The 24,159-nt window shown below is 33.5% G+C and overlaps 1 protein-coding gene across 3 annotated transcripts in view; it reads right to left on the bottom strand.

Moving 5' to 3' along the window:
* Nucleotides 1-24,159, bottom strand: part of GUCY1A1 (guanylate cyclase 1 soluble subunit alpha 1) — a 96,070-nt gene that overhangs the window by 16,037 nt on the left and 55,874 nt on the right. For all 3 annotated transcript variants that reach the window (XM_003773115.4, XM_023505909.2, XM_031943198.1), the window contains exons 4-8: nucleotides 21,400-21,458; nucleotides 19,691-20,400; nucleotides 9,779-10,264; nucleotides 6,150-6,293; nucleotides 3,388-3,542 (exon numbers count right to left, since the gene is read on the bottom strand). In XM_003773115.4, coding sequence (XP_003773163.1) covers nucleotides 3,388-3,542; nucleotides 6,150-6,293; nucleotides 9,779-10,264; nucleotides 19,691-20,400; nucleotides 21,400-21,458 — 1,554 coding nt within the window. The remainder of the gene's footprint in view (nucleotides 1-3,387; nucleotides 3,543-6,149; nucleotides 6,294-9,778; nucleotides 10,265-19,690; nucleotides 20,401-21,399; nucleotides 21,459-24,159) is intronic.

The raw sequence follows: 24,159 nt of genomic DNA, 5'->3' as shown, positions 1-24,159 counted from the left end.
ACTGTTGCTATTGTTCCTTACATATAGATAGATAAGTGGTGCAGTGGATAGAGTACTAGTTTTAAAGTCAAGAAAATTTGAATTCAAATCTGGCCTCAGACACTAGCTGGCTCTGTGACTCTGGGCAAGTTACTTTACCTTGTTTGCCTCAATTCTCCTTCTGTAAAATGAGCTGGAGAAAGAAATAGCAAATCATTCTAGTATCTTTGCTAAGAAAATGCCAAATGGAATCTCAAAGAGTCAAGCATGACTGAAATTGCTGAACAACAATCAAACTGAACTTCTTGTTATCCCTCACACAATGGCATTACATTTTCCATCTCCATATTATTGCACTGCTTGTCTCACATGTCTGGGATGCTCTCCTTGGCCACTTTTGTCCCTTAGAATTCTTGTTTTATTCAAGATTCAATTCAAACAATGTCTTCTAAATAAAACTTCTTCTGATCCTCCCAGACCCTGGTTAGCCAAAATTATCTTGTATTTATTTTGTGTATTTTCTGTATGTGCTAATAGAATGTAAGCTTCTTTAGGGAAGGGAGGATTTTATTTTTCTGTTTGTAATCTAGTACGTAATAGTGTTTGACATTTGGTAAGTTCTAAATAAATGTTTGTTGCTGATTGGTTCATAAAATTTAGGGACATAAAGCCCACAAATTGGTATTTTTTAACCTAAGGGTATTTAACTTTTTTTGTGTGGGATAAATCCTTTTGACAGTATGGTGAAATCTGTGGATCTCTTTTCAGAATAAGGATAACAAAGGAAACCAATTATATTGAAATAGAGTTATTAAAATATTTTAAAGAGAAATATACTATGTACAAAGTAATAGCAATATTGTGGACTGGTTACTGTGGACCAGTAGAGTGGTTGGAATAAATCAAAACAGAAGAAACAGACTTGAGGACCAACTCCCCATTGATATATAAAATCTTTCTAAAAGTAGAAATATATAGGATGTGTCAAAGTCTTAGTGCATTTTCAAACTTATTAAAACTTTGTTTAATTTACTTCAATTAGCTAAATTTAATTATTATTTATTTTAACAAACATATAAATTTATTCAAGCTTAAAACTGTACTAAGATTCTTGTGACACTCTGTATATTTGTTGTTTAGTTACTTAGTTGTGTCTGGTTCTTAATGCCCCTGTGAGCAGTATTGTCCATGAGGTTTTCTTGGCAAAGATAATACAGTGGTTTGTTATTTCCTTTTTCAGTGGAATAAAATAAACAGGGATTAAGTGAATTGCCCAGGGTCACACAGCTAGTGTCTGAGGTCACATTTGAACTCAACTTTTGCTGACTCTGGGTACATCATTCTGTCCACTAAGTTACTTACTTGTCTCCCTCTACATATACAAAACTTAAAACTTTAATGCACTTTCCCAAAACCCTTAATGCATTTTTAAACCTTAAGAATCTTAAATAAGCTTATTAAATAATTAATACATAGATCAAATAAAACCTTAATAAACTTCAAACTTCACCAAGACTTTTTTTGGACATATCATAGAAGATCATTTGTATTTGCCATCCCGTCTTTCAACTACACATTCCACATATGCAGAATGAAAACTTCCAAGAACAATATTGCAAGAGAATATTGCATTTTCATGTGCTGTGCACAGACTGTAAGAATACTTTCAAATAGGTGGTGATATTGAACTCACTGCATACTAATTGAATAAATCTATCAAAGGTCAATTCTGTTGATGAGAAAATGAAAATCAAACTTTTTACTGAGCAATGACAAAAAGAATACAACATACTTCACTTACTAGATTTTTTATTGAGTTAATATTTAGATACATTTTGACTGACTATAGATCTATAGATAAGACATTTTGGATGTTCGGAATTGTTCTAAGTCGTAATGCAGATAGAAACATCTATAAGACTTTATATCACAACAAATCATTTTTCCAATTGGGTTCAGTACTGGACATCCTTTGTGATAAGGATAACCCTCTTTGGCAAGCATATTTTCCACTTTATGCTCCATATAAATAAAATTATGTCTCTGATTTCATTGTTCAAAGAATCTAGACTTATTTTAACATATGAGTAAAAGACATTTTATAGAGAACTCATAAGGCTGTGTTTTTGTTCTCCTAAAATTCTTTTTTAATCAAATAATAACTCCAAAGAATCTTGTAATCTTTGTACTTTTCAGCCCATTGTATGGCTGTAAATGTAAATTTTATGGCTGATTGTCTTTCAGGAAAACTCACCCATTCTCTGGGTAAGTTTGAAATTTAAATCATTTCCCTCTTTATAGAACTATGAAAGTGAGACTACAGATCAGGAGTTATTGATATCCTTGATGTTTTTTTGGGGGGTTGCAATAGCATTAATTCATTTTCCTCCATTTGTTCAGATCTCAGATTAAGAATGCCACAATTAAATTTGTATGGAAATGGCATAAATATTGATCTTCTTTCCTATTATTCTTCCACCAACACTGCAGAAAAAAGGGGGGCATAGTGGAATAAGGGCTATTTTATATCTGCTTTTGTTTCATACCAAAGAATTCATCATCTGGTGGTTTACCTACAAGTGATGATACTCTCTGTGTTCAGGTGGAACAGGTTCTCAGAAAGTAGTTAATGTTTGTTCTAGACAATTTTCCTCTTTCTGAAATGAGCCTTTTGTCCCACTCCCTTTGCTTTTAAGATTTCAGAATTATCTTTATGTCACAAGAAGGCAGGGGTAGACAGAGCTTTTAGAGAATATCACATGACTGAAACAAGAAAACTGTCAGCTAGAGCTGGAAAGCTTTTTGCTGCATAAGGATTTTTATTATCAAGATCTCCTCCCCATGTGATTTAACCCATGCTATATATTACCTCTTTTCTGGATTTTGATTATTATTTCCTTATTTAAATAGGAATAATTTATTAACATGTTATTAAGATGGCAGAATGAATGATTCTGATTGCTTGTAAAGAGTTTCCAGTGTAAATGTCTGTGCCCTGCTCTTTATTATTAGTTACATATGGTCTCTTTATTAGGATCTTCCCACAGTAGTCTACCAACTTCACAAAATGATGGATATCTAGCTATTTGTCTCCCACTTCTCCCCCAAATTTTTCTCCTAAAAAGACTAAGTTTTTCAAATAAATGAATAAAAAATTAGTTATTTTCAGGAATTCCATAGGAGATGTTATAAGTTTTTAAAAATGCAACCTCCAGGAAAAAAGTAATAAGTAATTCAAAGGGATACAATGCAACTGAGATTAAAACAAACAATTATAAAGTCCTGAAAATGAAAACTGTGGATTGTCTTACTACCTAAGAAAGTGAAAGAACATTTAATAATAAAAAATAGCATTAGATCCAAATACAATAGTAGAAACAGATTTTAGCTGTCTAATACAATTAGTACCTGTAAGTTGTAGGACTGACATTGATCTTCCGAGGAACACTGCAGGACTCAAATTTATTTGCTAAGGTGACATTGTTTCCAAAGAGACAGTAACGGGGCATTTTAACTCCAACCACTCCAGCAAAGACAGATCCAGAATGCAAACCAATACGCATCTGAAAGAAAATGACAAGATGAATTCCCACCAACCATCCTTCAAAGCACAGCTCAGGTCTTAGATCTTACAAGAAACTTTTTCCAGGCCAGAAAGATGTTAGGATAATCTTTCTAGTTAAACTATTTATAATTTTGCACATGATTTTTCTTTACCTATCTGTGTGTATGTTTATCATTCTAATAGAATGGAAGGCATAACAAGTGAAGACTGTTTTCAGTTCTGTGCCACTAGACCTTCACTGCATTTATGAACATATCAAAATTTATTTTGCTAATATTTTGATAATTATATGACTTCTTTCCTTTGTAACTCTATGTGTTTTCTTTTAAGCATTTAAAAACCTTATTCTGAAATAGTCATCACCAGACTGCCAAAGGGATCCATGACATAAAAACAATTAAAAACCATTAGCTAAGATGATATCTAAGTACCCTTCTACTTCTGTGACTCAGTTACAGTACAGTTAGAAATACACACACCCAAAAATATGGTCTATAGCAATGTCTATCTTAAAAGTTTTTTTTTTCTTTTGGGGAGCATACTATTTGAAATATACATAACAGATACACATGTAAGACTCCAAGGATCTGTCAAATTTTCATGATCTTCTTTCAAGTCATAACTGAAAATTTAAAAAGCAAATTAAGAATATTAGATAGATTAATCATGCAAATACAATTTGAAGATTTTCCGAGTTATCATTCCCTGAACATATTCATTAATTTTTCTTACTTAAGAAAAAATCGTAGAAGTAGATCCTGGAAACCAGCTTTCATTTGAGCTGGAATAACCTCCTTCTTAGAATATTGTTTTAAAAGCAAAAGAAAAAAAAAAGCAAAGGCATGGAAAAGGAGAGTGAATTGAGAAAACCCGGTAAAAGCTCAGTAAGATGGGAAACAGCTCAAAAAAACTTAATAAGATAGTATTTGCCCTCAAACCTGAGGAAACACAAATTGAAATTATCTATGGAACATAACCCAAGAGACACCAGCTGAATCAATGGCTTAGCTATACAGAAGTTGTTTTGATCTGAGGCAAAGTAAGGACCAAGATGGAAAAAAAATTGATTTTTATTCAACTCAAGTGCTGAGAAGTTGTTCATTCTGGGACTGAGGGTTCAAATAAGGTCAATGAGAAAAACTGGATGGTAAAAACTGGCAACACCTAGAAAAGATTGCTTAATGCTTTAAAACTGTGCCAAGTTCTGTAAGAAACTTAGCTCAAATCTATATCGAGTATACCCTGAGTTCATTCATATTTTAGCAAAAATAAACAAAGAAACCACACAGTTATGTAGGATAGTTTAATGTCCTGTCCTGGAGACATATGAAGAGGAACAATGTTGGAGGAATGGGGAGAACCTAACTGAGACTCGTAGGAACACATTGTACTTGGAAAAGCAGTCTTCATATAGCACATAACAGCAACAGCAATTCAACTAAGAAAAGCAGTGGAAATCTCATGATTATGTTTCATGATTCGTGTGGTAGGAAAACCTGGCTCCACAATTGTGTTCTTTGGTTCAGTCTCTATCTACAATTCTCCCATTTGAAAATCTCTCATTATCTTTTCTTCTACTTACTCTAATTCAAGGCTCCCTACCTATGTTTGTGGGTAAATGAATAAGACTAAGCAAGTAATTGTGGAAATTAAATAGGAGAGAAAAAGTACACAGGGTTTCAGAGGAAAGGAATATTGTTCTTATATTTTTCCTTTCTCCCTGAATCCAATTTTGTTTGAACCACCAACTATATTTATTTGTTTTTGACTTTTGGTTGTTATCAGCAATGAATGATTTGTAACTTCTCCAGTTTTTATTTGTCTAATTTAATAGTTTTCATGTGATAAAATTCAACTATTCTTTTTTGAGTTTTAAGTAGATTTTAACACTCAAAAATGCTTTAGTTTGTAATTAATGGGTATTCTTATCATTGTGAAAATTAAATACATACATAATTCTGAATTTCTTGAAAATAATCTACCATCACCATATTTACTCACATTTCCGGAGGCTATTTTTTTTGTCATACTGAAATTAAAAAAAAAATGAATGATCCTTCCATTGAATTATAGGATTAATTTTGGGATGGTGATCAGTTAAGAATTTTACTATAATTCTGACATTACTAGGTATCTCAGTGAGTAGTAAATATTTAGCAGAGTGTTTGGAGGTTTAGACATGAATCTCATTAGAAATAATGAAAGTCACAAACTAATTACTATACATTTTTACAACTTTTTTTTTAACAACTATATATCTTTTTAGGTTCATGTTGTATATGGAAAATATAGAGGCTTTTTATTATTATTACAAACAGAACTCCTGTTTCTGAAGGACAAACCTTGCTCTGTTTGGTTTTCAGAAGGGAATGATCAAACTATTAAAAGTTGCACAAAAGATGATAAATATATCTGCATCTACAAAATTGATGCTTACTGAGAATCAGGGTTTTAGTCAATTATCTAATTCTTGGATATAACTTGACAATGAATTATTTTTATGTCTGCCTCAAACACCATTTTTGATACTCCTAATGAGCCTTTTGTCCTCAGCATCCCGCTGGAATCAAATATATCCCATAGACATCAAACACATCCACCTGACCTTGATGGGTTCCCCATGTGGAGACATCACTTCATCAGACAGCTCCATCATCTTCAAGGCCATGAGGGCAATTTGAATAGCATGTGTCTCGGTTTCTTTGTGTAAGCCTCCAGCTACACAGTAAGCATCTCCGATTGTCTCCACCTAAGCATACAAATTGGTTTCTTAGAGTAAACACAAGATAAAGCAAACAGAAGACAACAAACATTTAAAATCGGACAGGAAAAAATACATACTTACTTACTATAGTGATGTATATGGAATATATGAAATATATGAAATACTTCTAAAAATGGTGTTATATGATTATAAATATATAAGCTCTTAGATCATGTGATTTTTGTATTACAAAGGATCTTAGAGAATATATAATCTGAGGGAATCATTTTCAGATGCAGAAAACATGGCACAAAGAATTCTCCAATTTCTTGAGTTCACCTCTGTGACTTAGGTCCCAGAACTAATATGTAGAAGAAGAGGGATAATTGAACCCACAAAAGTAAGAGAATTCTTTTAGGACAGAAGTCCTGACCAGTAGAGGATAAGTTTATTATGCAAGAGCAATACTATTATAAAAGATGAGCAAGACAGAGTAAAATGGACTTAAGAAATCTGGATTCTCCTCTAAGCCTTGATATTAACTGTACCTAGTGTGATCAATGACAAGCCACTTAATCATTCTGTGCTTCGTTTCTCCTTCTCTAAAAGGAGTTTTGAGAAAATAAATGAAGTAATCTGAAGCTATTTTCAATTTCAAATGTTGCACACTTAGGGATATCATATGAATCTAAGATGTTGGGGGAAGGAGCCACAGATGTGTGTAGACTAGACCACATGTACAGTCTTCTCTATTTGACAATGAACTCCATGAAGGTGGGGATGTTGTTTTATCTTGATTTCATATTCCTCTCAGAAAACAAAACAGTGTTCTGTACACAATCTTATAAGAAAGAAAGAAAGTGGGGATCGAAGTGGACTAGCATCTAGAAGCAAAAGGAAGATAAAGAAGCGCAAAAAAAAAAAAAAAAAAAAAATGGAGGAGTCTACAATCTGAATTCCATAGAGAGGCCAAGAAGGATTAGAATGACAAAAAAACACTGGCAATGAGGCAATTCATGAAGGAGGAGAGCTTTTTGGGGAGAGAGAGTTGAGGAAGAGCAATGTGTACACTGTGAAATTATTTACTGATTGGTTGATTTTAATGTCAACATCTGAAAAACACTACTTATAGTTTAACAATGGATAGCAATTCACTGGAATTACAAGAATTATAATTCTTGTAATTGATACAAATGAGCACCTGGCCTTGATTTAAAAGTCTGTAGAGTTGCTGGGGGTATTGAGACAAGATAAGTGACTTAATCAGGTTCACACAGAAACTCAAATTCAGTTTTTCTGATTACAAAACTAATGTAATTTTTATTTGCCTTTCTTCTCGAAGAGGACCATGACATCAGGGAACTGATGACATGACATGCAAGTATACTGGATTTGATAATAGAGAGGTCACCTACCTTACTTTCCCTCTGGAGCCATCTGTTCCAGTGGCCAGATATAGATGCAATGTAAAACCTTGGCCCTTTTAAGCTAGTCTTTCCTGGGTTTTAATTTGACTGAGGCAATGCCCAATCAGTGATTGAGGATGGATAATTAAGGCAACATTCTCTTTTGCCTAGTCAATATCTTTATTTCTATTGATATCTATCTAGTAAAAAAAAAAGACTGATAGAAATCTATGAATGAATGCAAAGAATCTCAGTAATTCAAATATATGTACTATATATAAGAATGCTATAGGATTTTTGATTGTACAGTTGGAAGAGATCTCAAGTTCCATTTACTCCAGCCCCCTTTTATTTTACTTTTTATAGCGACTTGCCTAAGATCATGCTGTTAATGTCAGAGATACTGTCTGAACATAGGTCATAGGCTCCAGAGTCTGGTTTTTTTCCTAGTTGTAACAATTTATATTTAAACCTCAAGGGAAATGGCATTACACTAGATTTTTTTTTCTTTTACATGTTTAAATCTAAACATATTACTTGTGGCTCTGTTTTCTTTTATTTCCTTTTTAAAATTCAAGTGAGAATCAGCCTATCTCATTGAAAATTAATGAAAATAGCCTTTAGATATTTATTTCTTCACTTAAAAATATTTTATTTTCCCTCAGTTATATATAAAGACAATTTTAAGTTTTAATGAAAAAAAAATGATTTCCAAATTTTCTCCCTCCTTTCCTTACCTTTCCCCTCCCTGAGATATAAGTATTTTGATATGGGTTATACATGTTCAGTCATATAAGACATATTACAATAATATCTCTTCCCCTTAAAGTACCATACCATTATAGATTTAGGGCAAGAAGTGATCTGCTGTTTTTTGTTGTTGTTCAGTAATTTCTATTTCCATTTGGGGTTTTATTGGCAAAGATACTGGCATGGTTTGCCATTTCCTTCTCCGCCTCATTTTACAGGTGAAGAAACTAAGAATTAAATGACTTCTCCAATGTTACAGAACTAGTAAGTATCTAAGAAGATTTGAACTCAGGAAGATGAGTCTTCCTGATTCCAAACCTAGCATTCTATCCACTGCATCACCAGGAGAGGCCATCAGATCCCACCCTTTCACTTTACAGATGGAGAAACTGAGACCCAAATAAGTTAGTGGGTTTGTTCAGGACCACATAGCTAGGAAGTGTTTGAGGCAGGCTTTAAGTTCAAGTCTTTTTTACATCAAGACTAGCATTCCATCCACTATACCTGCTGTCTCTTATTTTATTACCCTAAGAATAAATTAAATGATTTGACACTATATATTTCTTTTCAGATCATTTAGAAATCTCAGGCCACTTCATCTCCCTGGGTATCTCAGGGAACTGTAAACATTTAGCAGAGTGTAAGGAGGTATAGACACTGGAACAAATGAAAGTCACAAGCTAAATCATTATATAGTGTTACAACTTTAAAAAATAACTATATGCATACATAAATTTATATATATACATAAGTATATATTTGCACATGTATATAGGCATTTAAACACAATACACAAATACATATATATAAACATAAATAAATATATACACACAGATAGATTCTTATTATTGGAAATAGGAAGTCCTATTTTGGAGCCCAAAACTTGCTCTTTTGGGTTCACAAAAATGAATGACCAACCCATTAAAAGTAGCACAGAATGTAACTATCATGTCCATATTTACTAAACCGATGCTTACTGAAAATCAGGATTTTATCCAATTTCCAGTCAAACCTAACGCTACCTTACCTAATTGCCATTACTCTTAGGCCACCATGTATTTATTCCCATTCTGGTACAGAAGTATGGCAATTGTTTAAGCAGGACTATGGCTTTCTTCTCTGATTTCTTTTCTTTTTCCTTGTTCTTTTTGTAAGGCAGTGCTATTTCTGGCACAGCAAACATTCACTCTGATCACTTTGGGGTGCCTGCCTCCAATTTGTTTGCGTAGTTCACCAGGCAATTTTCATTTCATGATTAAGACAAATGAGTCTAATTCAGGTATATAACAAAAGCTTTTTTTTTATAGGTACTTCTGCATCCCAAAGAACCATCTGCTGCCCTCAGAGTTTCATTTTCTCACTCCCCACTCCTACCTTATACACATCCAGCTCTCCACACTGGTAGTCAAAGCGAGTGTAGAGTTCATTGAGCATGGTGATCACCTGCATTGGGGAACACTGGGAACAGATGGCTGTGAATCCAACAATGTCAGAGAAAAGCATGGTGACATGGTTGAATTTCTTGGCTTGTACCACCTGCCCCTGCCACAGCTGTTGAGCAACCTCGCCTGGGAAGATGGAACATAAGAGATCGACTGTCTTTTTCTTCTCCTCCTCAAGAGCTTGGTGCGCTTGTTCCAAGGTGGCTTTGAGTTTCCCCAACCTTTTCTTCAGCCCATCTTGGGCTCGAGCTTGTTCCCCTATCAGAACCACATCCCTCAGAGCATTGTGGATTGGGATATCTGAGAGGTAGAGTCCACGACCTGTAAAATCCTCTAACCGATCCACACAGGGAGATCCCAAGAACAAGATGGCACTAGACTCAATGATGTAGATCATTTGGCCTTTGAGATCCATTACCTAGGAAGCAAAGGGAAGAGTCCTGTCAACTTTAGAGACACTGGACCTCTCCACAAATACACATACTACCACCATGTCATCATAGAACTATCCCTTAAAATAGAGGGGGGGAAATGACTATTTGCTACTCCATCCCCCACATGCCCATCAAACTATCATTTCTGCTAAGAGGATCATAGATCTAAAATAAGATTAATTTAGTCCATTTAACCCTACCCAAACTCTCATTTTTTACAGATGAAGAAACCAAGGCTCTGGGCAGTGACGTTATTTGTGTAAAGGGCTGATTTGTTTCATTTATTTTTTGTTGTTCATGGTTATGAACAATTAACTCAGAGTTCAGTTTTCTTCTAAATTAATTAGCAAACTACAGAAGAAACAGTAGCTAAAATGATATGATTGTCTTTTTTTCTTTTTATATATGAAAATAAATAGCAGTGAACTTAGCTCTACCATCAGATCACTGTGGCTTTGAAATGGATGAAGCTATTTAAAGAGAAAATGAAGTGATATCCAGAAAATAGTCCTAGAATCTCATGGGATTCACCATTGAAGTTGTAGGGATTTTAATAAATTCTGATTGACGACCCCTTCCCTAAATATCAAGGTTATACTTTCTTAGCATGTGATACTAGGTACAATACTAAACTATATAGAATGGCATTGTCTTCTATCGTTTAACCCTTCTAGGATCTGCAGTTTTTTTTTTTATGAATGTGATTTTTTACTTCCAACTATTTCTCCTCAATTTATCAATCTTCAACTAACTTTTTTTTACTGGCTCTGTAATTTATAATAATAATAACCAAAATTTCATAGCACCTACTATAATAATGATTATATATTAACTTTAATTATTTTTATGTATTATATATTTATAAATTATGAAATTTAAATTAAATATCAATATATAAAAGTATATGATTCTAGATATGATATCTATAATTATATAATTACTACATTTATCTCATTTGATCCTCACAACAATCCTGGGAGGTAGGTGTTACTAATATCTCCATTTGGCAGATTAAAAAATGGCACAGAGATTAAATGACTTTCCCAGAGTATATAAACTAATAAGCCTGAAGTTATGTTTGAACTCAGGTCTTCCCAACTGCAGGCCCCATGTTCTAGTCTTCTATCTTCTTGATTTGATTAGTATAAAGTAGCAAATTGGATAATCTTCAAATTTTGCTGATCACATCAGAAGTAAATAAAAAAGAATTTTCATATTTCTGGGTTGGAGATTGGTGGTGGGGAATGTTTTAATGATGCTTACAGCTGGAGCTGCTGGTATTTGTATAATTTTAGTTCAATATTTAGCTGGAAAAGAGGAAAGTTGAGATTTTATATATGATGGAGGTGCAGGAAGAGGGACAATATGGGGTTGTAATGGGTAAAAAGTATGTATTTTGGAAAAAAGCTCCATGATTGGTTATCTGGAAAACCCATCTTCCACATTCTGATTGTCCAACCATATAGCTCTTAGAATTAATCCCTGTGCTTATCCCCAAGCATCCATCCCAGATCTTAAAGACCATTGTTATAAAGAATTTAATAAAAAAAAAAAGAAAAAATATATAACAAAAAAGCCACTTTCCTTTTTCAAAGCTGATCAGCAATTGTTTAGGAGCTTTTAATCTTTGATTTTATAGAGGCACAAAGAGGTTGGTTAAGTGATCTGTAAGGTCACACAGTCTGTATGAGAGGTGGGACCTCATTACAGGTCCTCCTGATTCTGAGGAGAGTTTTCTATCCATTATACCAGGTTGCCACTCATGTTCTAGTATTATTGTCTCTATAAAAACAGAAGCAAGGTAATATAGGTAATAGAAAACTAAAATTAAAATGGGAAATACTTGGATTCAAGTCTATATTACCCTGAGCAATACTTAATGTCTCAATGTCTAGGGTAACACTGGAAGTTTAATTGATGTTCTGACATGAATATGTAAAAAGCTTCCCCTAAAGTAATGACATTACATGTTCAGGTCCCAGTCTTGACAAAAAATAAATAAATTTCATGTAGTGCCCTGAAGTTTTAGCTTCCTCCTTCCTTCCTCTGCTCTCCTCTCTTATCCAGGTACTGTTTCTATCCATTTTTATTCAAAAATAATAAATAAATATACCTTTGAGTGGTTTTTTAGGCTAGTTTTTCTTTTTGGATCACAGAAACATGAATCACTCTTTAATAAACCTATTCTAGACTCAGTTTCTGCAGGCAACATCTAGTTTTTTTCTTCTCTTCTCTAATAATTAACTAATCTCACCAAAGTTCTCTTACTCATCCTTGTGTTTAATCTATTCCAAACCCTTCTCAGAAATGGAAAGAAATAAGAGAAAGAACAAAGAATCCTTTCACTGTTATCATGACCATTATGACATGCTGGATTCATTACACATATTAGAAGTTTATTCCCAATGTAAAAAAGTTAATTTTTTTATAGTTAGCCTTGTTAAGAGCCTTTGGGGGGTCTTTACTATAGGCACAATATGAAAGGACACATATATTCTAACAAATATCAAGAATATATTCCCCTGAAAACACAGAGAGCATCTTGTATTTAAGACAGTAGAAGAGTAGGAGGGATCTATAGGGGAAGTAAAGCTAAGTAACCTGCTCGTTTATCCCAATTCAGTTTGACAAATATCTTTTGAGAGCCTGATATGAACATGTATCTGTCCCTATTATCTGGACACTTAGTAACCTAATAAAACTTCATAGACTCAGGAAATCCTAAGAATCACTTTACAGTGACTGTGGTAGGAAGAATCCTTTTTCTTCATTGAAAGGCCCCATCTATATAAACTCAGTGATATAGCACTGTGGTTCTACATAGTGCCTTCCCAAGTTTACACTAAAAAGCTAGAATAAAAGGAAATATTGTCTGCTTTTTATACTTTAGTTTGTAAGTGTCTCATTCTATCGAAAAGTACTATTTCTCCATTCAAATCATGTCCTTGCTACAGGGTGTCATTGGCCAAAAAACTGCAAGTGAGCATATCAAAATTTGAACTGAATATATTTATAAAAAGAATGTTGAGAAAACCAACACTGATCAATGATTAGCATATTACTGTGCAGAAAGAGAATCGCAGTTCAGATGCATGGGAACAATTCATTCATGAGTTATCTGTTTTGTTTGCTTTACTTGTATAATAATCAGAGAACACAAGGCTAGGAGAACTAGGAATGATTATGTCCATCATGTTTACATAGAAAGCTGTTAGTCTATTTTTCTGTAGTCCAAGGGAATTAGGGGGTTTATGTTTTACTTGCAAATTAATCTTAAAATTAATTTTGCTTGCTGAAATGAATACTTGAGCATGACATAATAGCTGTCTTTGAGTATTTCTTTGACTGCCTTGTAGAAGGGTATTAGATTTGTTCTGTTAAGAACCCCACAGTGAAATTGGAGCAATGATAAGCTTCAAAGAGGCAAATTTGTACTTGAGGTTTAAAACAATTCTTATCGATCAAAGCTATCCCAAAGTAGCACAAAGTAGCATTTTGGGAGGTCAAGAATTCTCTTACTGATTATTAATCAGAGAAATGCAAATTAAGACAACTCTAAGATACCACTACACACCTGTCAGATTGGCTAAGATGACAGGAAAAAATAATGATGATTGTTGGAGGGGATGTGGGAAAACTGGGACATTGATGCATTGTTGGTGGAGTTGTGAATCAGATCCAACCATTTTGGAGAGTAGTTTGGAACTATGCTCAAAAAGTTATCAAACTGTGCATACCCTTTGATCCAGCAGTGTTACTACTGGGCTTATATCCCAAAGAGATACTAAAGAAAGGAAAGGGACCTGTATGTGCACGAATGTTTGTGGCAGCCCTCTTTGTAGTGGCTAGAAACTGGAAACTGAATGGATGTCTATCAGTTGGAGAATGGCTGAATAAATTGTGGTATATGAATATTATGGAATATTACTGTTCTGTAAGAAATGACCAACAGGATGATTTCAGAAAGGCCTGGAGAGACTTACACGAACTGATGCTGAGTGAAATGAGCAGGACCAGGAGATCATTATATACTTCAACAACAATACTATATGATGACCAGTTCTGATGGACCTGGCCATCCTCAGCATCAGATCAGAGATCAACCAAATCATTTCCAATGGAGCAGTAATGAACTGAACCAACTATGCCCAGAGAAAGAACTTTGGGAGATAACTAAAAACCATTACATTGAATTCCCAATCCCTATATTTATGCCCACCTGCATTTTTGATTTCCTTCACAAGCTAATTGTACAATATTTCAGAGTCTGATTCTTTTTATACAGCAAAATAATGTTTTGGTCATGTATACTTATTGTGTATCTAATTTATATTTTAATGTATTTAACATCTACTGGTCATCCTGCCATCTAGGGGAGGGGGTGGGGGGTAAGAGGTGAAAAATTGGAACAAGAGGTTTGGCAATTGTTAACGCTATAAAGTTATCCATGCATATAACCTGTAAATAAAAGGCTATTAAAAAAAAGAAATTAAAAAAAAATAAGAATATAAAAAAAAAAGAAAAAAAAGAATTCTCTTACTGGAAGTCTTCAAATAGGACCACTCATATGATATGTTGTAGAAGGGATTATTTTTTGTTTTCAATTGAACTAGATCGTATCTGAGATCCCTACCAACTCTGATATTCTGTGATTGTGTAAATAAGAATGTATGTAGGTATTATATTTAGGAGTAAGCTCCTTTCAAGGAAGAAACTTTTCTATCTTTCCCAGTGTCTAATACACACAAAATATAGTAGGAATTTTATAAAAGATTATTGAGTGAATCATAAAAATTTGTTAAACACATAACATGAATGCCCATTAAATTTTTAAAGGGGAAAGCAAACCAAGAATTTTGGATTTAAGATACTTCTGCTAAGGTATCTATATAAACAATAATTCTATTCCTACAGTTTCTCTTCAGGTCCTACTATATTTTCCTTCTTTATTTTGGTCACATTTGCCTTTGATTTTTATTTTTTGTTGTTGCTTTTTAATAATGCATATGATATAGAGATATATTTTGCATGATTGTGAATGTATAATTGAATTTCTTATTTTCTCAGTGAGGGAGGGAGGAAAAAGAGAGAGAAAATATAAAGTTCAAAATTTTTTTAAATGTTAAAATTGTTTTCCCATGTAATTGGAGAAAAATGTTAAATTTAAAAAAGAAGGAAAAGAGGAAAGAAATAATGCATATGAGATTTGCCTGGAAATCTGAATTGGTTTCTGAATAACATCTGTTATAGTGTTAAACATATGTAATGTACTATAAGGGATTTCATTTTTAAAAAGTAATATTACAATGTTTTTGTTCATTGTTTTTAGGATTTTTTCTAAGTATTCCTGAACTCATTTTTAGCATTTAGGAAATGAGACCATTTCTAACCATCTGTTTAAATCACAAATTTTTAAATGTGGGCCCATAACTTTTTAAAATTAGGTAATAGTATTTCAATTCCTTTGTAATGCCATGTGTTTTACTTTGTTTTGAAAACACTATTCTTTGAAGATGCACAGATGCCACTAAACAATCACAGGAGTCCACGATACAACAAAAGTCAAGGTGCCCTGGTTTAGATTTCATAATAAAGTGATTAAATATGATTATCCAACAAAATTTCCTTAGTATTGGATCTCTCTCCAGTAATTTAGACTTCAGCTTTTTTATTACTCAAAGTTTTAAAGAATCCAGGATTTCACAGAAGTATCAAGTTCATGGTTACACCACCAGTGTCACTGTCTGGGTTTATATCCAAGTTTTCATGACTCCAATTCTTTTACTCTATCTACTGGTTACATCACCCCTTTTAAATAATCAAATAGATTAGTTTCAGCTTAATTTCTAATGCCATCATAACACCCATCAACTAAACTGCAGTCAATAGGAACACTCATCATCTTTAGTCAGTGTGCTATACTGTTACGGGTGCTGCATGTAAAAGCTAGGGGAGATCAAATCTTATCTTGGCTCTGACATTTTCTACCTTTGTGACCTTAGAAAAGTCACATGGAGTCTTTGGGCATCATTAAAAAGTTAGCATTGTTTAGTATTTTTTAAATGCTATTATTATACCTCCTATTATTTATGAAAAAGAAATGTACACAGGACAACTTGTTATTCTATGACCATCTCTATGCTCAAAAAACTCCCTTCAGGGAAGAGAAAATAAATGGAAAGCAATTTATAAATACTAAATGATCATTAATTTAATTATATTATTTAACAATAAATAATAAATAATTCCGATTTTTTAAAATGAGGAAATGAATGCCCAAAGAATTAACATGATCGGGGCAGGTAGGTGGTGCAGTGGATAGAGCTCCAGCCCCGAAATCAGGAGGACCTGAGTTCAAATCTGGTCTCAGACACTTAATATGCGCTAGCTGTGTGACCCTGGGCAAGTCACTTAACCCCAATTGCCTCAGCAAAAAAAAAAAAAGAATTGACATGACTTTCCCAAAGTCACAATGATGTCAAATAGGAGAGCCAAGATTAGAAATTATATCCCCTGGCTATGGATGTGGTGCCATTACATGTGCCTAGACAATCCTGTTGTAGATGACACTTGGGGAGTATCACTAGATTAGGGCAACAACTAAGGGTAAAATCAATGGTAAAGGGATACAGATACATTTTTTAAAATATGGCTTTTTGTAGGCACATGTAGGCCAGAAAAGTCTTTTTCTCCATGACCTACTGGTACTTGTTTGTTATAAATTGCATGAGTTTCAATGAAGATTCAAATATAATCTGGTGGACATTCACAAATAGGGAGTAGGGCACAAATTTTTGATTTTCCCTAAATGTGCAAAACCATCTTGTCTTTGGCTGTGTAACTCATGTCTAAGATGGCCTTCTGAGGACCTTTCTCAATTTAGGTCTATGTTATACCAAATGTGAGGAGAGAAAGACAGAACTGGTCTAAAGAACTCCAGTGTAACAGGAGACATTGTCTGTGGGAAAACAGATCAATGGTATTAGATGGCATTAAAAAACACTAGGGAGATTCAATCATTTTAACAGCATACAGCAGCACTAAATTCTTCCTTCTAAAGAAGTCTTTTACAAGATTAGTACGAAAGAGCTCAGCCATGAAAGAGCATGGAATCCTAGATAGTTTTATGTGATAAGGCACAGATATCTACCATAAGCTGAATGCAGATTTACAGTAATGCAAGAAAGCTTGGTTTTTACAAGCGTGCCTTCGTATGAATACAAAATCACCCAGAGCTCTCTGTCATGAGGTAGCAATCATCTTTGCTGATTTTCACATTGTGTAATAGTGAAATTTTCAAAGCAAAAACATATGCGTTACTTGTAATTATTAATGAGGGCAAATATTCCATTTTTATTATTATCATTATTTTTTTCTGAGGCAATTGGGGTTAAATAATTTGTCCAGGATTATACAGCTAGGAAGTAGTGAGTGTTGGAGGCCAGTTTGAACTGAGATACTCTGACTTCAGGGCCGGTGCTTTATCAATCACTCCATCTAGCTGCCCCAACTCCATCTTTTTAGTTTTGTTTTCTTCTCTAATGCCTGATTCAGTGCTCTAGAAGCACATGCTAGGAGCAGGATTGGTAAAAAGGATCCAGTGTTAAATGTGCAGTCAACAAGTTCTGGGTTCAAATTTTATCACTGTTACTGACTAGCCATGTGATCATAGATAAGTCATCACTTCTCTGAGCCTCAGTTTCTTGTTGATAAAACGTATAATAAAATTCCATTGATAAAATGAAAGCAACCTTGCAGGATTGTTGGATGGTTTAAATGGAATAATAAAAGCAAAACACTTGGTGAATTGTAAAGTCCTATATAAAATTTATTATTATTAATAAAGGATTGTTGTAATGAATGAAGATGAGAAAATATTTTTTTTGTCTTTTGTAAAATGATTTTTTCTAATCCTATTTTTCTAATATTTCAAATTCAATCATCTTTTTGTCAGTAAGTATAAGATTTGTAAAATACTATCTTAAATTGTAATTTACCTAAATTGTAAAATACCTATCTTAAATAGGCATTTTCCCATTTTCCAAAAGAAGGGTTTAATCGGGATTTTGGATAAGTTGTAAAGACTGAAAAACAATCCTTTAAAACATTTTTTTTCATAGTTACCAGGAGGACATAAACTTGTTAAGGATAGGGACTCATTTGTTTTGTTCTTTGTATTTCCAGAACTTATACCAGTTTCTGGAATGCAGTAGGAACTTAAATATTGATGAATTGAATCAAATCAAATTAGTACTCCATAGGTATTGCCAAAATGAATGGTGCATGCTTTAGATGTTCTTGTTCATAGCTTTTTCATATTTTAAATGATCAACACAGATGTGAAGTGTGGCCTAGTCTGGGGATATAAAGAGTCTATAATACTTCACATCCCATCCCGTTACCTCCCCCACACCCTGCCATTTATTGATACTGCCATCTGGTGTCAATCATTGATGTGTCCTTCAGACTATTGGACAGATAGAAATCATGCTCTAAGTCATTCAACTTTAGAACTCCTGCCTTGGGTTTGAACTTCCCTCATTGTTCTGATAGTTGAGTGAGTAAACATGAATTCATATAGCATATTAGAGGCAGTATGTTTTTGCAATGAATAGAATATGGGGCCTGCAGTCAGGAATCCCTGAGTTCAAATCAAGATAGCTTTGTGAATCTGGACAAGATGCCCAACCTCTGATTGCCTTAGTTTCCTCAACTATAATAGCAAATCATTCTCAAATTTATTGAGGATCAAATAAAATAATATTTGTAAAGCATTTTCCACCATTACTGGGATATTGTAGTCACTTAATAAATGCTTCTTTTCTTTCTTCATATTATATCTAACTACCATATGTTATATTACATACCCCAGACAGCCATCTAAATAGTCTGTCATCCTTGACATCATATAAGACATACCTCCCCATATATACCCCTTTACACCTTCCTCTAAGTATAATAAACAAATGAATACTAACATTACTTTTTGGAAGGGGAGGTAAACTGAATTCCTAGTAGAAAAATGTGTTATTTCTGAGACTTTTCAGACTTAAACATCCTTCTTTGGCTACCATTTCTTAATATATATTGTCTCACTATACTAAAATGCAAGTTCTTAGGGGCTTGTCTTATTTTTAAATATGCATTCCCAGCATTTATCTCAATGTTTTGCAAAGAGCAAATAATAAATGTATTTCCTTCCTTCCTTCCTCCCACCTTCCCTCCTTCCCTTCTTCCTTCACTTCCCCCTTCTCTCCCTTACGTCCTTCCCTCCCTTCCCTCCCTCCTTTTTCCTTCCCTCCTTCCTTCCTTTCCTCCCTTCCTTTCCTCCCTTCCTTACTTCTTCCTGTCCTTTCTTCCTTCCTTCCCTCTTTTCCCAGCTTTCTTCTTTTATATGTATATGTCCTTACCCCAGAAGATTTCTTGATAGAGTTGTCCCCTCTTCTCACTCTTATGACAAACTGCATGTTCAACATGGTCATGATCCCACTAAAGGTGTAGTTGATTTTGGGGGTAAGGATTTCAAAATATTCTTCAAAGTTAGGTTTTCCTTGAAAGTCCCTTCTGTTCAGCAGCCTCCGAATCCCATTGCCAAACTGTAGAATGGCCATGTCTTTATCAAACATGAAATGGAAAGGAAAGGTCTTACAAAAGAGGGAGGTTGGGATCACCAAGGAGGATTGAGGTTTGCAAGGAGACAGAGAAGGTTTTGTGCTTTTCACCTGAACAGAATATAATAAGTAGGGCTGATTCACAAACTCATTACAATCATTGCGGAAACAGGGAGGCACTAGGGTCACATCCACTTCAGTTTCATATAATACATGAGCAGCGGCCTTAATAACGCCTGGAAGAATGAGGGAAGTTGTTTTCTTAGGGAAAAAATAGTAAACATTTAAGACATTGGGGTCTTTCTCCAAGCAGAGTATGGACACCTCCTCAAGTCGGCCCTTCTTTTCAGCTCCTTGGCAATGACTGCTCTGCTTCAAAAGAGTGCTGAAACTGTTCAAGAAATCTTTGAGGGTCCCTCCAACAACACCTAAGATGTGCTCATCTTCCTCGTAGCATATTTTGAAGACTTCTTCACCCAGAGATTCTTTGATAACATCCCCTGAAATACCTGGAAGGATATGAATTTTTTTATTCCCCTCTATTACAGCAGTGGTAATAAGCTAAAAAATGCATGTCCTTTTTCAGTTTCTATGCTAAGTAATTTGCCTAACTAAAATCTCAGTTTTTGCTCCAGTTCACAAATATTTGCTAATTTAAATCCATATTGTTTTGGGATTAATAGTAGCATGGAATGACCTAGGAAGTCACAAGAAGCATAATGGCATTGAAGATCCATGAACTGGGACATGTATTGTCAAAAATGTTACAGTTCAAAGATGGACTTTACTTCTTGCTCCAATATCAGGGTTGATTCCCACAAGTGACTTTAATCCACCAATAATTTATTGAATTTTGTATATTTACACAAATTTATAGAAAGCTATATCATCATTTCATGTCTCATCTCCATAGACAACCATATTTTATGTCTGCTGTCACATAAAGTCACATAAAGATGACTTTTAGTGCACTAGGTTGTACTGTTGTATACACACACACACACATACATACATTATAGATCATATATGTATGTGTGTACAGATGTATATGTATGTACACACATATATACATATATACATTTATACATATATTCACACACACATATATATGTACCTATGGTTTTACTTTCATTTTACTTTGCTTCTATGGAAAACTCCTTTTTTCTTTTTTCTAATTGCTGAGTTTTCTTTGTTCAAACCTTAATTGGCCATTAGTAATTAAGTATCAAAGTCTGAGATTAATTTTTAAAGACTTTGCTCCCTAGATTATATTTTTCTCATTCCTCACAGATAAATAACATAAATGGGAAAAATATTTTGTATCTAGTAGCATGTAGAAACCATTGCTTTATATACATCTTGTCTATTTTATTAAAATATACTAATTCTTAATGATTATTATATTAGAACAATATAATCTTTGGATCAATTTTCCAGATCTAATATTTGATGATTCAATAATTATATTTCCCAGTCACTTAATACCAATTTATTAACCATGCTATTACCTGCTGCATTTGCTTGATCTATAATGAATTTTTCAAAATCTTCTTTTTCCAAAGATTTCCTGAAAAACATCACAACAACATAAATTAGAATTAGCAAAAGAATGATTAAACCTCTGATTCTTTTACAAAGAAATGACCAATGTAAAGTGTAAAGTTTCCTTTTTTGTATAGGGTCATTTAATGATTACCCAGATTAGTGGATAAGAATATCCACTATTCTTATGATAGTAGTATGATAAACTAGAACAACAAATAACAATAAAAACAAGGACATATCTATAGCATACCTTGTAGTGTTTCAATGAAACAAATTTACTTTGTGTTTTTTTTAAGCTAATATTAAAATCAGCTTTGTAACCCTGAACACTTAGAAGAACAATATCTCCAAAAAGTGTCAACTGGTAAGGAAAAAAAAAACCTAAATAGATTTTAAAATTTCAACTCAATCAAGAAGTATAATCTAATTATAAAATCATTGGCTTTTAGGTAGAAAGATAGAGTTTAGAGATCAAGAACATGAATCCCAGTGGCATTGACTACTCAAGGTCACACAAATTATATGCAGCAGTGTATATTGTTTGGATATGCAGCAGTATATTGTTTGGAAATTCATGTTCTCTGACTCAAAATTTGGAAATATTTTTACTATATCATTTTGTAGATTATTTAAATTTTGACAATTTTGTTATTTTCCTTGATAAAATTCATAATCCTATTTTTTTTCAAATTTGAGAAACTGTGTGGGATGCTTTCTGATCTATTTCTATTAAGCTCTGAAGTTTTGATTTTATTAAATCACTAGATAATTTTAATAGGAATTAATATCACTCTAAAATTTGCACAAATAACTCTCAGAATAACACTGAAAGGTAGGTAGTACAAGTATTAGTATCATTCTTATTTTATAGATGAGGAAACTGAGGCATACACTATTTAGTGACTCATCCAAATTCAAGTCCCATGCTTTTTTTTGTATACAGATAAAGGTACTGATCCGTTTGTACTTGCTCTATTGGCAAGTGACTCTGTATGTTTCAGGATTAGCTAATAAGTTGGCTAATTTTGGCCAAAGGTGGTATAATTTTAAAGAATTTTAAATTATATTATAAATCCTCATTGCAATTGAGGCAACCATTTTAAGCGTTTGCTACAAATTTTCAAATAGGTATATTTGTTGGTAACTGAAATAATTTCAGTGACAACTGGTATATGGGTAGAGATTATAGACATGTCTCGTGAGAAAAAATCCTTGACATATTATGTTGAAATATCATGCATATGTTTCTTACAATGGTTACACAAAATAAAGGGTATATCCTTACCCATAATGACACGTACTAAGTACTTTTAACTCTGAATTATGTCTATGTAACACAAAAATCACAGGTTGTATTTCTCTATGTTAATATGTCCTTATCTTTGCTTCCTCTGTCATTTAAGCAGAATTTGTTTGGATTTTTATAGAATGAAGGCATATGTGTGGAAAAAAATATGAACCCCACTAAACTCTCAATATCCAAAGAAGCTTAGATAATTGCAAACATGATATAACAGCAAATAAAAAGGTTTTCTTCTTTCATTCATGTTGCATTTGTATTATTCCTATATTCACAGTAATACCGTTAGCATTGAGGGATGATTTATCTGACAAACTCAAGTCAGAACATATTCCATACCAAAAGGAAAGTAAGCCAAACAGGTTTTTAAGGAGTGCAGACAAATGTTATAAAGTCCATGCATTAAGAAGTCTGTGAACTTTTTTCACACAAGAGATTTTCAGGCCTTATGTCATACCTTACTTGTTTTCTCAGCTCACAACTAAAACAGTAGCTTTGATAATCACAAGAAGTTATTTGGTCCTATTGCTGGAAACCTGGAATTCAGCTGGTAAGAAATCATGGACTACTCACAAAACATTTATCCCACTCATGGCTAATGAGCACTGACATAATTTATAATAAAATCTTATTTTTTTCAAATTCTATTTTCTTGAATTTCCAATTTTCAAAATAACCCTGCATCTATAAATAGCCAAATGGGACACATCTAAAAGATGCAATGGATAAAGCTCTGAACCTGTAGTCAAGACTTACTACTTATGTAGCAATGGGGAAGTCATCTTTTCTCTTTCTGCCTTAGTTTCCTGATCTGTAAAAGGGGAGTATAATAGTACCTATCTCTCAGGAGTAATGGGAGGATAAAATGAGATAAAATGTATAAAATCTATCAGATAATTAGCATTTATTGCCTTCTATACCTACAAATAATGAGCTAATTTCTGAGAAAGAGAATGCCAAAAAACAATCTCTGCTTTCAAGGAGTTTGCTGGATCACTTCCAAGGAGCTAATAAATATTAAACTGCTATATAAAGATTACTATTATTATACTCCAGGAATTTTCACTGGCTTTCCCTCATGCCTAAAACTCTCAATTTTTCTTCCTCTTGATTTTCCTGACTTCCTGTAAATCTCAGATAAAGTCTCATCTTCTGCAAAAGGTATCTCCTAGTCATCTTTATTCTTCATATATGTCATCATGCTAAGTTCTAGAGAAACAAAGAAATGGAGAAAATTTGCTGCTTGGGGCCATTTAACATTAATAAAAATATACCTATATAGCTTCAGCACAGCACAGTAACTTATTTTCATAATGATGACTTTAAGCAAATAGGAAAACTGGGATCTAAATATAAGCTATGTCCAAACAGAGTTTTTGTTCTTCATTTTTTTCTTTCTTTTTATTTTTGGTTCCAAATTCTT

Source organism: Sarcophilus harrisii, chromosome 6 (genome assembly GCF_902635505.1).
Source record: "Sarcophilus harrisii chromosome 6, mSarHar1.11, whole genome shotgun sequence".
Taxonomy (NCBI): Eukaryota; Metazoa; Chordata; class Mammalia; order Dasyuromorphia; family Dasyuridae; genus Sarcophilus; species Sarcophilus harrisii.
Note: the sequence above shows the minus strand (reverse complement) of the source record. Positions and strands in the feature narration are given on the sequence as shown.